At 29.3% G+C, this 14,223-nt stretch overlaps 1 protein-coding gene across 4 annotated transcripts in view; it reads right to left on the bottom strand.

The window, feature by feature from the left end:
* Nucleotides 1–4,299: 4,299 nt before the first annotated feature.
* LOC127286914 (troponin C, isoallergen Bla g 6.0201-like) overlaps nucleotides 4,300–14,223 on the bottom strand; it is a 62,320-nt gene continuing 52,396 nt past the window's right edge. For all 4 annotated transcript variants that reach the window (XM_051313581.1, XM_051313571.1, XM_051313562.1 and 1 more), the window contains 2 exons: nucleotides 6,526–6,780; nucleotides 4,300–4,515 (listed from right to left, as the gene is read on the bottom strand). In XM_051313581.1, coding sequence (XP_051169538.1) covers nucleotides 4,490–4,515; nucleotides 6,526–6,780 — 281 coding nt within the window. In that variant the 3' untranslated portion in view covers nucleotides 4,300–4,489. The remainder of the gene's footprint in view (nucleotides 4,516–6,525; nucleotides 6,781–14,223) is intronic.

The following is a 14,223-nucleotide window of genomic DNA, read 5'->3' as shown; positions in this document are numbered from 1 at the left end:
GCGCAAAATACATAGGGATAGGGTATTCCGGTCAAAAGTACATAACACTTTTTTTTGTAGGGCTGTGTTATTTACAATTATATTTAAAAATTTTAATTATTTAAAATACTTTATTTACAAATTTTTACTTTTACCCTAAATCAAAATAATTATTTGCAATTATATTTACAAATTTTAATTTTTTAAAATACTATATGTTACGGACAGAATTCCGTAAATTTTTAATTTTTTTTTGTTAAATATTATTTATTGAAAATAATATTTGTTAATTAATACTACAAAAATGTTGTCAATTGTTCATCAACAACATACACAACACACACACATATAAATTTTCTGATATTAAAATATTCAAATAATATTTCAAATTAATTTAATAACTATTTATAATTTTATTTTTCATTTATTTTAATTTTGAAATCAATAGTTATTTCGCAAATGATTTGAGATTATTGAACTTCATATTGCGAAATAACACGAACTAAATTGTGGATCGATTTCGTTAATTGTGGGACTTACAATGTATAGAAGTTGCCACATTAGTCTGGAAAATTAGGAAATATATATAAATTACAAAGGTAACTCAGGTGGTTGAACCGATACAAACATGGTGTGATCGTTGCCACCGAAATATTCTTGGAGGAGTCTTAATTTGTTTTTCCTGCGGAGCGGATGTGTTTCCCGCAAAAAGGCGGATGATTATTAAGTTTTACTTCCACTGAGAGTGGTTGAGTTTATTGTTTATTCCCCGCAGTAAGGGTTGAAATTGTCAAGTTATCTAAAATCATAAAGTGTATATTCCACAATTTGTGAAGTCAACTATCATATAAAAAGTTCATTGAAAAAGGAAGATTATTTTATCAAGTACAAAGTGTTATAAATGTAAAAAGTGCAGAATCGTTTCTTATTTTTGAAAGTATTTATTATCAACACAATTGTTTATATCTCAACTTAATTGTTTAAAAATTCAGGTTTGGTGAACCCAACATTCTGAATTTTTAATAAACAGAATTTGAAATATTGAAATAATTGTTCAAAGACAATAAATAATACAAGTTTGTCATCAGAAAAGATGTAAATTAAAGGAAGGTAAAAAGAACGACTTCCGCATACCTCAGAGTCGTATGACAGACAAGAGTTTTTAAACTCCTAAGAGTTAGAAAAGTAATTTGATACTTTTCTGTATCATTTTAATTATTATTATTTAGGTGAGTTTCTCTGAATTTATATACACTATCTGAAAATTACAGAATTTCATAAAACAAACACTATCACACTTACTTCAAATACACGAATTATTTTCTTGTTGTTAAAATCTTTCTTTTATTATTGATCTCTTTATTGTGCTTGCAATAAATGATTTTTTTGTGAGACTTGAATTGCTAATTCAAGTAGCTTAACGTAATAGCCGTTTTAATTGTAAACATTTTTATTAAAAATCAATTGGGGAATTGAATGTAAACACTTTGGGGGTTGAATGAATAAACAGATTTTTTTTGTCGTGATAATTACGTTTCTATTTATTGAATCACCTTTTTGATGTCTATATTATATCTCGCTTTTTGATCACTTTCACTAAAATACCGTCTATCTGGGTTTATTGAATAAATAATTTTCTAAGTGACAGTCCACTACCTTAATCTAACTTTGTTAGCGAAGAGCAATTTACGCTTTCCAAATAAGCGGAATTGTGAATAATAAAAATTAGTATTATTTCTAACTATTATTTTCTCGTCAAACTATCTATTTTATTTTCTTTTGTTAATTAACTTCCGTCTTTAACACTATAATTACAAATTATGCATCAATAAAGTGCACAAAAATATTTACATTTACAATTGTAATTACAGGTAGCTTTAATACGTGGATTAGAAGGAGCATGCCGACGAGAAGAGCTGTACAATATGAAGTAGGACGATATTGCTGACAATGGATCTCGCTATTCAATTACACTTCCCAAGACGAAAACGAATATCAAGCGGACGTTTGTTGTCGAAGGGCAATTGTATCACATCGTAAAAAATTATGCTCAACTTTACACAGGACACTGTTTTAGGAGAACTTCCGCTACCCTCCTTGCCGATGCTGGAGCCTCATGGACAACACTTAAACAGCACGCTGGATGGAAGTCCAATCAAGTAGCTGAAGGCTACATTGATGATTCCTTTCAGTGTAAAAGGAAAATCAGCAAATTGATTTCTGATTTAATCTTAAATCCTTCGCACAATGAAAATTTGGATGGACGAAATAAATCAACCTCAAATTCAAGCTCATCTACTATAAATCTTCCCAAATCGGATATTCTTCACATTTCGAATTGGCAAAATATTACAATAAATATTATCGGCGAAAATAAAAAAAACGATTGATATTGTCAGCAAAACTAAAAAAAAGATTGATATTTTGCATTTCAGTTTACGTTTCAAAGTACAAAATTAACCAAAAATAAATAATTTCTGAAGATTAATTACACAGCCCTCAAATTTGGACTTTTTTTGTGCATATAAGATGGCTCCAGGTGTTTCCGAAGGCTTTTTGCGCGCTGAACACAAATTTGGGTTCAAAATCTTGCTATGACGTCAGGTTTTCAAGAAAAAGGGGGATGAAACCCTTAAAAATAGCGTTTTTGGCCATTTTTGAAAAATTGTAGAGCTGAGCACTGACGTACTAAAACCATCGCTATTGTCAGAAATTGACAATAGATCTTTGCTCTTTAAAATGAGCCCAAAGCTAAATTGATAGCATTCACCCTTAAAGCAGGGGGTGGGTTTATGTCAAGGGGTGCAAGAGAAAAAGAAACACATTACGGAGGTCCTTAAAAATTAATCAGATTTACTTGAAAATGGTTACTCAGTGGTTTTTGGGGTCGCTAATTACAGATCAGATCAGATTACAGTAATGTGTTTCTTTTTCTCTTGCACCCCTTGACATAAACCCACCCCCTACTTTAAGGGTGAATGCTATCAATTTAGCTTTGGGCTCATTTTAAAGAGCAAAGATCTATTGTCAATTTCTGACAATAGCACGTCAGTGCTCAGCTCTACAATTTTCCAAAAATGGCCAAGAACGCTATTTTTAAGGGTTTCGACCCCCTTTTTGTCGAAAACCTGCCGTGATGGAAAGTTTTTGAACCCAGATTCGAGTTCAGCGCGCAAAATCCCTTCGGAAACACCTGGAGCCATCTTATTTGCAAAACCCATGCTGGGCTGTGTTATTGTTCTATTTTTAAGAATTACTATTGTTCTACGATATTACTGTTCAGTTTACGTTCCAAAGTAGAAAATTAACCAAAAAGAAATAATTGCTTAAGATTAATTACACAGCCCCACAAAAAAAAGTGTAATGTCCCCCAGGTTGCCCACGTTATTCACGATATTCGTCTACTTGACACTTTGCGTCTAGTTTTTAACGCAAACGTTATAGAAAATAGAATGTGTGGCAAGGGCGCAAAAGTACGTGTATTTTGCTCGCACCTTTCGTGAAAGTTTTTAATGTGGACATGACCTAAGGTGTCTTTCTTCAGAGTGCGTTAAAATTACAATTTGCTAAACATTAAACTCGAAAGGCAACCAAAACATATCAGAAATGTAAATATAGTGAAGAAATGACATTTAATATTTAGCCCCGCCAATTTGTTAACATTTGTCTCCACGGTGTGTTTTTGGCTTGGACAAAAGCTACACAAAATTTGACTAAAAATATTTAAAAAATAGTTTCAGATTCATTTTCAGCGAACCCAAATTAACTAAAATACTTAATTTAATAAGGATATGCAAATAAAATCCAAAAAAGTACCCCTGTAACTACTTCCGTTTGAGCGAAACAGAAGTTAAATGGTTTTGACAGTTTAACATGTAGCTCCGGTCTCTCCTATAATAAACATTATTTATAAATTTTAATGTTTTCAAGAAATATGATAAATTTTTTAATTAATAAAATAATAATCATGAATTTTCATTTATATATTATATTTATACTATATACATACAAAACGCAAATGTACAAAATAAACAAATAATTTATTACTTTTAAAAGAAAACTTTAAAAACGTACCATGTACAACTGTGCAAACAGTAACTAATTTTTTTCATTTACAAGGAATTGCACCAGGTTCTCTTGTATTAGGTTTACCCTTTATATTTAGAGATAAAAGTAGAAAACTAAAACTTTCTTTAGGTTTCGTAGATTTTCTGTCTCGTCTGCAAACAAACAATTTTTTGGTAAAGGATCGATGGCAAATTAAAAAAAAATTTTAAGTCTTGCTCAGAATCCGTCTAGCGAAATAAGTCGAAACGTTAGTTTTTTGAAATGATTGAATTTTTATTTTGACGCGTTTTGATATTTACATTCTTTATTTTTAAGTTAAATAAATTCAAACAAAAATATTGTTATGTATGTATTTATAACTGACAATCTTCAAAGATGTCTTCATGAATTTTCGCAGATTTTATATTTACATATAAAATTAGAATATATATAATATCGTCCTTCATTTTGTCATAGCATCAATGAATTCTGAAATCAGAAAGAAAAATGATAATTAAAGAAATATCTTTAAGATATGTTTTTAGATTTTTAGTTATAATATAAACTGCACAAAAAGACTAGAGACAGGAGGAACTGTGTTCTATTTCCGTGACACAGTGATGTAACAATTATTTATAAATTGGAGTTAAAGGGTTTGTGATGTTACAATTCTGTAACAGTGTTCTTTTACCGTTTTGAAATAATAATAATAATGGCTTCCCAGTGGGCAAAAAATTATGTTCGGTCTAAAAACGTTTTAAGAAAGTTTCATGTCCGCCAAATAATGTTCTAAAATATTTTAAAAACATGGATGTACAAATAATGTTCTAGAACATGTTTTATGAAACATTCTAAAAACGTTTTAAGAATGTTTTTGAAACGAACATGGTTTTTTTCCCCTGGGATCAGTACTGCTAGCCAGTATTGCAGTGCACATTTATTTCTTGTGGAAATTTCAACCTGATAAGCCTTTTCAAGATTATTACACCCATATTTTTATTATAAAAAAGTTAATGGATACAAATAATAATTAATGCTACTTAGAATATATAAACTATTACACCGTCCAACAAAATTCAACTTTTTTTACCCACAAAAAAATCCAACATTTTCGGAAATTAGGACCCAAAAAAATACCCGTGTCTGGCCATTTTGCTAGATCAAGTCGTTTGTAGTTTTTAGGTGTGAAAACAACCCCTAAATTAAAAGTGACAAGATTTCTTTTAAAAATGATTAATATTTTACAAAACTTGGTATGTGGGGTTTTTCGATCAAATTTTTAAAAACTTATTAATTTTTTACTTTATATCCGCCATTTTGAATTTTGAAAATTTGATAATTGTGATTGAGATATATCTAGGGGAGGTTTGATGTCGAGGACATGTTTGTGCATTTGGATAACTATTCAAATGTTCATTTATGACTCGACATGCAGTTTTCCTTCTCCTTTGACCAAAAGTCTTGGCGAATGAGAGTACTTCTAATTCAAGACGTCCTGCAGCCGCAAAAGAAGTGATTTTTTAAAGTGTTGTTAGCCATTCTGCAGTTCTGATTTGAAAACACATTGTGTTTCAAAACAGAACTGCAGAATGGAAAGTTGAAATATGTTGGAAGGAAATTGTAAAGACCTCTTGCGAGGTATACAATGAAAAACCAATTTATTTTTTATTTAAAATAATTATTATAGTTTATATTATTCATAACTATATTTTTAAAATTAATTTTGCAAAAAAATTTGAAATATTACAAGAATTTTTAATTATTTATTTACTTAATTAATTAAATATTTTCACATTCCCAACTTATATTTTATTTAACATCGTTAACAAACATGTATATAAACACTTTAAACTGCACCCAGAAAAAATATTTTTTTAAACAAAAAAATAGTTTCTTTTGAATCAAAAATGAAATTTTGTTTCATTCGAAAAAATTTGTCTTTGCATTTACGAAAATAAAATTTTAAAATGTTTTGAATTAACATAATTTTTTCTTTGAATGGTTTTTTTAACCGCAAGAAAAATTTCTTTGAATCAAACAAATATTTCTTATCAACTTAAGAATGCTAAGTTTCCACGACTGCGTTTGCGCAGACAACGTAAATTCGTAAACAGCTGTATGTGTCTCATCATGGCAGCGTGTTAATAATGTAATAAATCGGGTTTATAGACTAAACAGTTGTATATAACTAAATTATAACCTTCAATTATGCTACTGAAAATAATTATACTACATAAAAATGTTGGTTTGGTTCAGGGCCCAATCAACACGAAGACTTGCAGCAAGCTTGCCATAATAGGGCATTTTGTTGCTTGCACCAAACGGTACGTAAACTTTATCTAGTATATTTGATTAAAAACGGGCAAAAATTTTTAAGATCAAATGCGTTTTTAGTAATAAAAACCTATAAGACAAGTATAATCAAATGGTTGAATAAAAAGTAACTTCCGTCGACCAGTATTATCACATATACTCTAACATAAATAATAATTATTTTACCATCAAAATCAAGAGTTCCAGATCCATCAGCATCTATTTCCTCTATCATCATGTCTAATTCTTCAGGAGACAAATTTTCATCTAATTCGTGAAGGATTTCTCGGAAAACCTCTGTACTTATGTAACCATTTCCTTCTCTGTCATAAAGTCTAAAAGCTTCCTTCAATTCAGCTACTGTTGCTTGTTCATCTTGATCTTCTTCCATGAACTTAGCTGCCAGAGTACAGAATTCTTCAAATTCTAATTCACCAGCACCTTGTAAAAAAAATATTTTATTTAGTTAAAAGAAAAATGAATAAGCAAATTTTATATGGGACGCTTCGCGCCAGACGGGCCACCCTTCCCTGAATAATTTAGAGCTTTCAAAATTATTGTTCATACCCGAAAAATAATTATTTTTCAGAAGTCATTTCCGGAATTTTTCCGTCAATTTTTGCACATGGGTATATATATATATATATATATGTACTTTTGAAAACTATTTGACCTTTTGCAAAATCCAATATGTCAGCTCAAATGTAATATATAAACATACTAGTATAATAACAGTATATTGTGCCATAAAAATCTTGGAAGATCAGTATTCTGTACGTATATAAAACAAGTACAATACCAGTTCGCCATACTCCTCAACATTGATGTACATGCATGTTAGTATTGTACTAGTGGGTGAAAATTTCTCAACTTGGCCACCTAAAACTGAATTTTCAAATTTAAAATATTTTTTTCATAATCTATTGCAGGAAGTCGAATTAAAAACATTCCTAAAATGCGTTTTTAAAAAAATTCATTTTTTAATTATTTATTAACAATTGAATATTTTGCTACCTTTCCACTAAATTTGCTATTACTCTGTTGCTTGTTAATGAAATTTAATAAAATTTGGAGAGTATATAGAAAAATTATATCTCTTTGAAATGCAATAGAAATTTTAGTTAACCTTTATTGTTTATGCAAAAAAAATTGTTTATTTAATAAACAAATGAATATTTAAACTATTTCTCATATATTTAAGAAAAAACTTCAAAAACGACATAAATCTACACTTTCTGAACTTTAATTTAAAAAAAAATCTTAGTACCTTTAAAAAGATGAGTGAATTACGCGAATTTGAAGAGCGACGTGCTAGCGCTGGAATAGTCGCCACTGCCGCGCGCGGCGCGTTACTAGGCGTCAAAGCCTACTCTCTGTTATATTGAATTATTGACTAGAATTCTTGAATATCAAACTTTTTCTTTATTTTATTATTTAACAATCATATAACTTATCATTACAACTGGTTTCTGAGAATTTTTACAAAAAACGAATATTCATTGAATTATTTTGCAAGTAACGGAATTAGTATCACTAGAGAAAATTTTACATTCCAATGTAAAATTTCCTCTAGTGATACTAATTTATACTAATACTAATTTGGCTAAATAAAAATTTGTTTTAGCGAAAATTTAATTAAATAAGAATTTAGTTAAATAAAAATTAGGCTTTAATAAAAATTCGGTTAAATAAAAATTCTGCTATTGAAAAATTTGGTTCTATGTTAACCCTTTGCGGCACAGTAGTAACCCAGATTACCACCTATTTTATTTACAACTTTTCTTACTGTATTTTAAGTTTTTTTAGCAATATTAATTAATTTTTTTAAAGTGAATGAGAACATATTATTGAATGAAACGAAAATAAAATTAACAATATTTACGTAAAATTATAAACAATTATAAATAAATAATTGTCCAAAAACTCATTATTTTGGAAAAAAATTCATTACCGAAAATTTAGATAAAAAGGGAACCAATATTTTGTACTCGGAGGTTTTTGGGGTCGCTGATTACGAATCTGAAGTCTGTTTTTAAAAATTCAAAATGGCGGATCCAATGTGGCGACCGAAAATTTAAAAAACCACGGAATTTTCTTAAAATTTGTTACTCGGGGGTTTTCGGGTCGCTGATTACGAATCCAATGTTAGTTTTTCAAAATTCAAACTGTGGATCCAATATGTGCTCAATGTAGTACAAAAGCTGACCAAAAGCGAACGTCCTGGATTTGTAAAACTTGCAATGTTCCACTCTGCCTATTGCCAGCAAGAAATTGTTTCGCCGCTTATCACAACTAAAAATGGAATTTTAGTTACGATCCGCCATTTCCAATTTTAAAAAACAAACTTGATATTTGTAATCAGCAACTATAACAATCAGCCTTTTTCAAAGCTACCAAATCAGTTCGAAAAACCCCGAGTAACAAGTTTCAAGCGAATTGAATTAGATTTTAAAAATCGTGCGCCATATTGGATCCGACATTTTAAATTTTTGAAAGCTGACTTCAGATTCGCAATCAGCGACCCTAAAAACCCCCGAGAACAAGGTTCAAGCGAATTGCATTAGGTTTTCAAAAAGTCATAAGCCATATTGGATCCGCCATTTTTAATTTTTGAAAACTGACTTCAGATTCGCAATCAGCGACCCCAAAAACCCTTATAGGTGTGATCATATGTATTTTTGAATGGAATGAAAAATGTGTGCCGCAAAGGGTGAAAGGATTTTATTCGCCCCAAGGGTCTGATTATTATGCTTTATGTAAAGAATTTAGTTTTCTTACATTAGCTGAACGACGTTTTATAAACCAATCTCTGTTCCTTTTAAAACTAAATAACAATTCAGTCAACAGCCCAAGTTTACTATTTTGAATCAGCTTCAAAATTCCAAGAGCAGTAACAAGATATTATCAGCCTTTATTCCTTCCAATGACACGCTCGAACATTGGTTTCTGTGCTCCAATTTACAATATGTGTAATTCTATTTATCTTATGTGCCTCCATTATGATAAAAACATTTATCTTTTCAACTCTACATTAACCTCATTTAAATCGACCTTTGTAAATTACATTGTTCCACATCGTTAATTTTGATTTCTTATGATACATTTATGTGTAACGCTCATAAATTAAAATTCTATATTTTCAATGTACTATCTATTCTAAGAAACATTCATATGTATGTTTTTTTGTACTTTATGTGGTGCCCTTTAATGGTTTAAAACCGTGGGCTTGATATTCTTGAAAATTAAAAAAAATTAATTTTCTAAAATTCAAACTTAGTACACATTGAGCATCCAAATTAAAATCTTTTTGATAAAATAACAAATTCGTGAAATTAAATTTGTTCTTATAGTGCCCTTTAATGGTTTAAAACCGTGGGCTTGATATTCTTGCAAATAAAAAAAATTAATTTTCTAAAATTCAAACTTAGTACACATTGAGCGTCCCAATTAAAATCATTTTGATAAAATAACAAATTCGTGAAATTAAATTTGTTTTTATATTTATAAGAAATAAAAAAAATTATAAATTAAATTATTATAAATTAATTATTAATTTTACGAATTTGTTATTTTATCGAAAAGATTTTAATTAGGACGCTCAATATGCAATAAGATTGAATTTTAGAAAATTAATTTAACGTAGAACAAAATTTTTATTTAACATAATTTTTATTTCACCGAATTATTATTTAAAAGAATTTTTATTTAGACGAATTTTTATTTAACTAAATTCTTATTTAATTAAATTTTCGCTAAACCAAATTTTTATTTAGCCAAATTAATATTAGTATAAATTAGTATCACTAGAGATACTAATTCCGTTACTTGTAAAATAATTCAATGAATATTCGTTTTTTGTAAAAATTCTCAGAAACCAGTTGTAATGAAAAGTTATATGATTGTTAAATAATAAAATAAAGAAAAAGTTTGATATTCAAGTATTCTAGTCAATAATTCGATAACAGAGAATAGGCTTCGACGAGTAGTAGCGCGCCGCGCGCGGCAGTAGTGACTGTTGAAGCGCTTGCACGTCGCTCTTCAAATTCCCGTAATTCACTCATTTTTTAAAGGTACTAAGATTTTTTTTTAAATTAAAGTTGAGAAAGTGTAGATTTATGTCGTTTTTGAAATTTTTTCCTAAACATATGAGAAATAGTTTAAATATTCATTTGTTTATTAAATAAACAATTTTTTTTGCATAAACAATGAAGTTTAACTGAAATTTCTATTGCATTTTAAAGAGATATAATTCTAATTGTTAATAAACAATTAAAAAATGAATTTTTTTAAAAACGCATTTCAGGAATGTTTTCAAGTCGACTTCCTGCAATAAATTATGAAAAAAAATATTTTATATTTGAAAAGGCAGTTTTAGGTGGCCCAGTTGAGAAATTTTCACACACTAGTACAATACCGATATGTTGTACCAGTAGTACACATGCGCAGTCTCGTTGCCGACGCCATATTATTTTCTCGTGCAACGCAAGCTGCAGTCAACGTGTAAATAATTGTGACCGGAATATTTATATTAAATCAAAATATAATATTTACAATTATGATGTTGGCAGAAATTATAAAGTTCGCATTTTAAGGTAAGAATATTTTCAAGTTGTTTTAAGCTAAGATGACTGTGCTGAACAAAGTATAAATTATTTTGCATTTGTGTCAAAAACTTGTAAATTTTTATATTTATTCTCTGATGATTGAAAAATAATTTAAAGCTTTTTCTCATTCTATTCTATTTGTCTCTACTTCTGTTGTTAAATTTTTCTAATATATATATATATATATATATGGGGTAAAATTTCTGTAGCGAACTAAGTGAAAAAAAATTTGATCGGATCGGGCTGTAACTTGCACATAGTTTAGCCCTAGGGGTGAGTAATTTAACTACGAAGTATTGTTAGGTTTTTTCAAAAACTCTCGAAGTGAGAGGGGATTAAATTTTTTGAAAAATTTAAACAGTCAATATTTGAATACTTGTAACTTTTAAACAGAAAGAAGAAGAAAAATTTGTCCAATATGTTTTCGAAAGGTTTTTTCCTGCTCTTTCAAATGGTGCAAAAAATTTTCAAAAATTCAAATTTTGATCCTTTTTTTTAAATTAACCATTTTTTCGAATTTTTTTTTAAGTTCTGTCCTTTTTATTTTTTTTATTTATTTTTTTTTGAAAGCAAAAAATGTGTATTTTCACCACAAAAAATATTGAGATGTTCTTTTTTGTTATTTTCGAGATAATTAATTAATGTTAATAAAAAATGAAATATTTCACATATAAATAAAGTTATTGCAATCCTGAAGGTACCATTTGTCGCCATATTCTTTTCTCGTGCAACGCAAGGTGCAGTCAACGTGTAAATCATAATGACCGAAATATTTATATTAAATCAAAATATATTATTTACAATTATGATGTTGTCAAAAATTTAAAAGTTCGTATTTTAAGGTAAGAATATTTTCAAGTTGTTTTAGGCTGTGCTGACTGTGTCAAACAAAGTACAAATTATTTTGCATTTGTGTCAAAAAGTTGTACATTTTTATATTTATTCTATGATTGAAAACTAATTTAAAGCTTTTATTCATTTTATTTTATATTATAATAATCTTTGTATTTATTCCTTCCGTCATTCATTCACATTTTCTTAGCACTTGAATTTTCACATTATTATTAGATTATTTATACATATATGAGAGATTCTTTTTCAATCGCCCCAGCCCAAAAAGTCAATGTTCTGGGATTGGCTTCATACTTTGGTAAATTGTTGTCCTATATGATAGTAATAAATCCCTAAAATATAAACTCATTAAAAAAATATTTGTAGAAAGTAGAGGGGGTTGAAGTTTTGACGTTAAGGGTAACATTGTCATTTTCAAATCCGTATAACTATGACAAAAGTTAATGGATTTTAATTTATCTATAATGAATTTTATTGCATTTTTCACGTACTTTTCAAAAATGTATACAAAATTTAAAAAAAAAAATTTTTGACCCCTTTTTTTTCAAAATCAACCCTTATTTTTCGATTTTCACCCCTTCGGGAATTTTTTTTTGTTTTTTTTTTATTTTCATTGGAAAGCTGAGGTTTTTTCCGATGAGCTATGTAAATATGAAAATGGGACAACAATAATTTTGTGAGTAACAGAATATTAAAGTAGGCGGTGCCGATAAGGGGTGTACCTGGAGATCATCTTTGAGGATTTAGATAGGCACCGCCTAATTTAATATTATGTTTCTCACAAAATTATTGTTGTCCCATTTTCATATTTACATAGCTCATCGGAAAAAACCTCAGCTTTCCAATGAAAATAAAAAAAAAACAAAAAAAAATTCCCGAAGGGGTGAAAATCGAAAAATAAGGGTTGATTTTGAAAAAAAAGGGGTCAAAAATTTTTTTTTTTAAATTTTGTATACATTTTTGAAAAGTACGTGAAAAATGCAATAAAATTCATTATAGATAAATTAAAATCCATTAACTTTTGTCATAGTTATACGGATTTGAAAATGACAATGTTACCCTTAACGTCAAAACTTCAACCCCCTCTACTTTCTACAAATATTTTTTTATTGAGTTTATATTTTAGGGATTTATTACTATCATATAGGACAACAATTTACCAAAGTATGAAGCCAATCCCAGAACATTGACTTTTTGGGCTGGGGCGATTGAAAAAGAATCTCTCATATATCTTTGCTTTGATAATTAGGGTTATCGAGGGTTTCTACCTAAAATTTGTTTTGTCAAAAAAGCCTTCGGTTAAGGGTTCGTAAGATGGTCGATGACCTTTTAAATACTGTCCTGTAAAGCGAAGTTGTGTCCCCCACTTTACCAGCCCGGCCCGAACAATCACCAGGTGGTTATATGTACTGGAGAATAAAAAGCAAGAAGAAAATTTTTGGTGCCAGCACCTTTGGGCTAAATCGGTTTAAAACACATCATGTAGGTTTATTGAATTGAAATAAAATTATAAAACTTTTCAATATTAACATTTATTATTATTGGAGCAATATATGCTCGTAATCGTAAACTTCTGAGGAAAACGAATATGTCAAAATAAATTAAACAAAGATTATATTTAAAAATTTTATAATTTTTTTGAAAAACTCATTAAGCGTCATAAAATAATATTCTCATTAAGCCCGAGAATGCCACACAAGCCCCCGCTGTAATTGACTTACTCGAGGTCTGAGCTCGGGACAAGCCGATAGAGTGAGGGTATACCACTTCCCTTTTCAGGACCTAATCCGTGATCGCTCGCTTCGTCCAAACAGCCTTGGGTTGAGGGAAATTTTTTTTATTATTGTATATGCGATATAGATGATCACCGTTTAATCCCCGTGAGTGAAAGCGGTGTATCCATACTTAACTTACCAACACCTATCCCCGAGGACGCCACTCAGGCCTACCGCAATATCTGCCTCACGCGAGAACTTAACATAGGCCCGGATTGAAAGAGTGGGGGTATAACACTTCTCCTCAATGGAGTGAAACGACTACTGCTGATGTGAGATAAACATACAGCAACCGTCTACCGTTGCAACAACATTGTAGTAGTGTCGCTAAAAAAAGCTTCTAATAGTCTCAGGTATCTTAACTTGATTATTATATAGTTTATAATATTTTTCTGCAATTTGTCGATCAATAACTTACTGCATGTTTTGAATCTTCTTACATTATATTTGTCTTTTTCATTTTTGTATTGCGCCCAAAAAATATATTCCTATTTTTGTATAGTATTAATAATTATATATGGGTGATTCTCCGCGTAGCGCACAACTTAATGTCCCTCGTATTTTTTAAAAAATCAGCACATATTGCAATAAATCCAATGCGAAAAACTAATTTCTATGTTTACAAACAAAAGCCCATAGTCGTTTTTAATTAA

This window comes from Leptopilina boulardi, unplaced genomic scaffold (assembly GCF_019393585.1).
Source record: "Leptopilina boulardi isolate dan_hultmark-lab unplaced genomic scaffold, ZJU_Lbou_2.1 LbouV2_122, whole genome shotgun sequence".
In the NCBI taxonomy this organism is placed as follows: Eukaryota; Metazoa; Arthropoda; class Insecta; order Hymenoptera; family Figitidae; genus Leptopilina; species Leptopilina boulardi.
The sequence above is the reverse complement of the archived record's forward strand: the minus strand, read 5'-3'. Positions and strand labels throughout refer to the sequence as shown.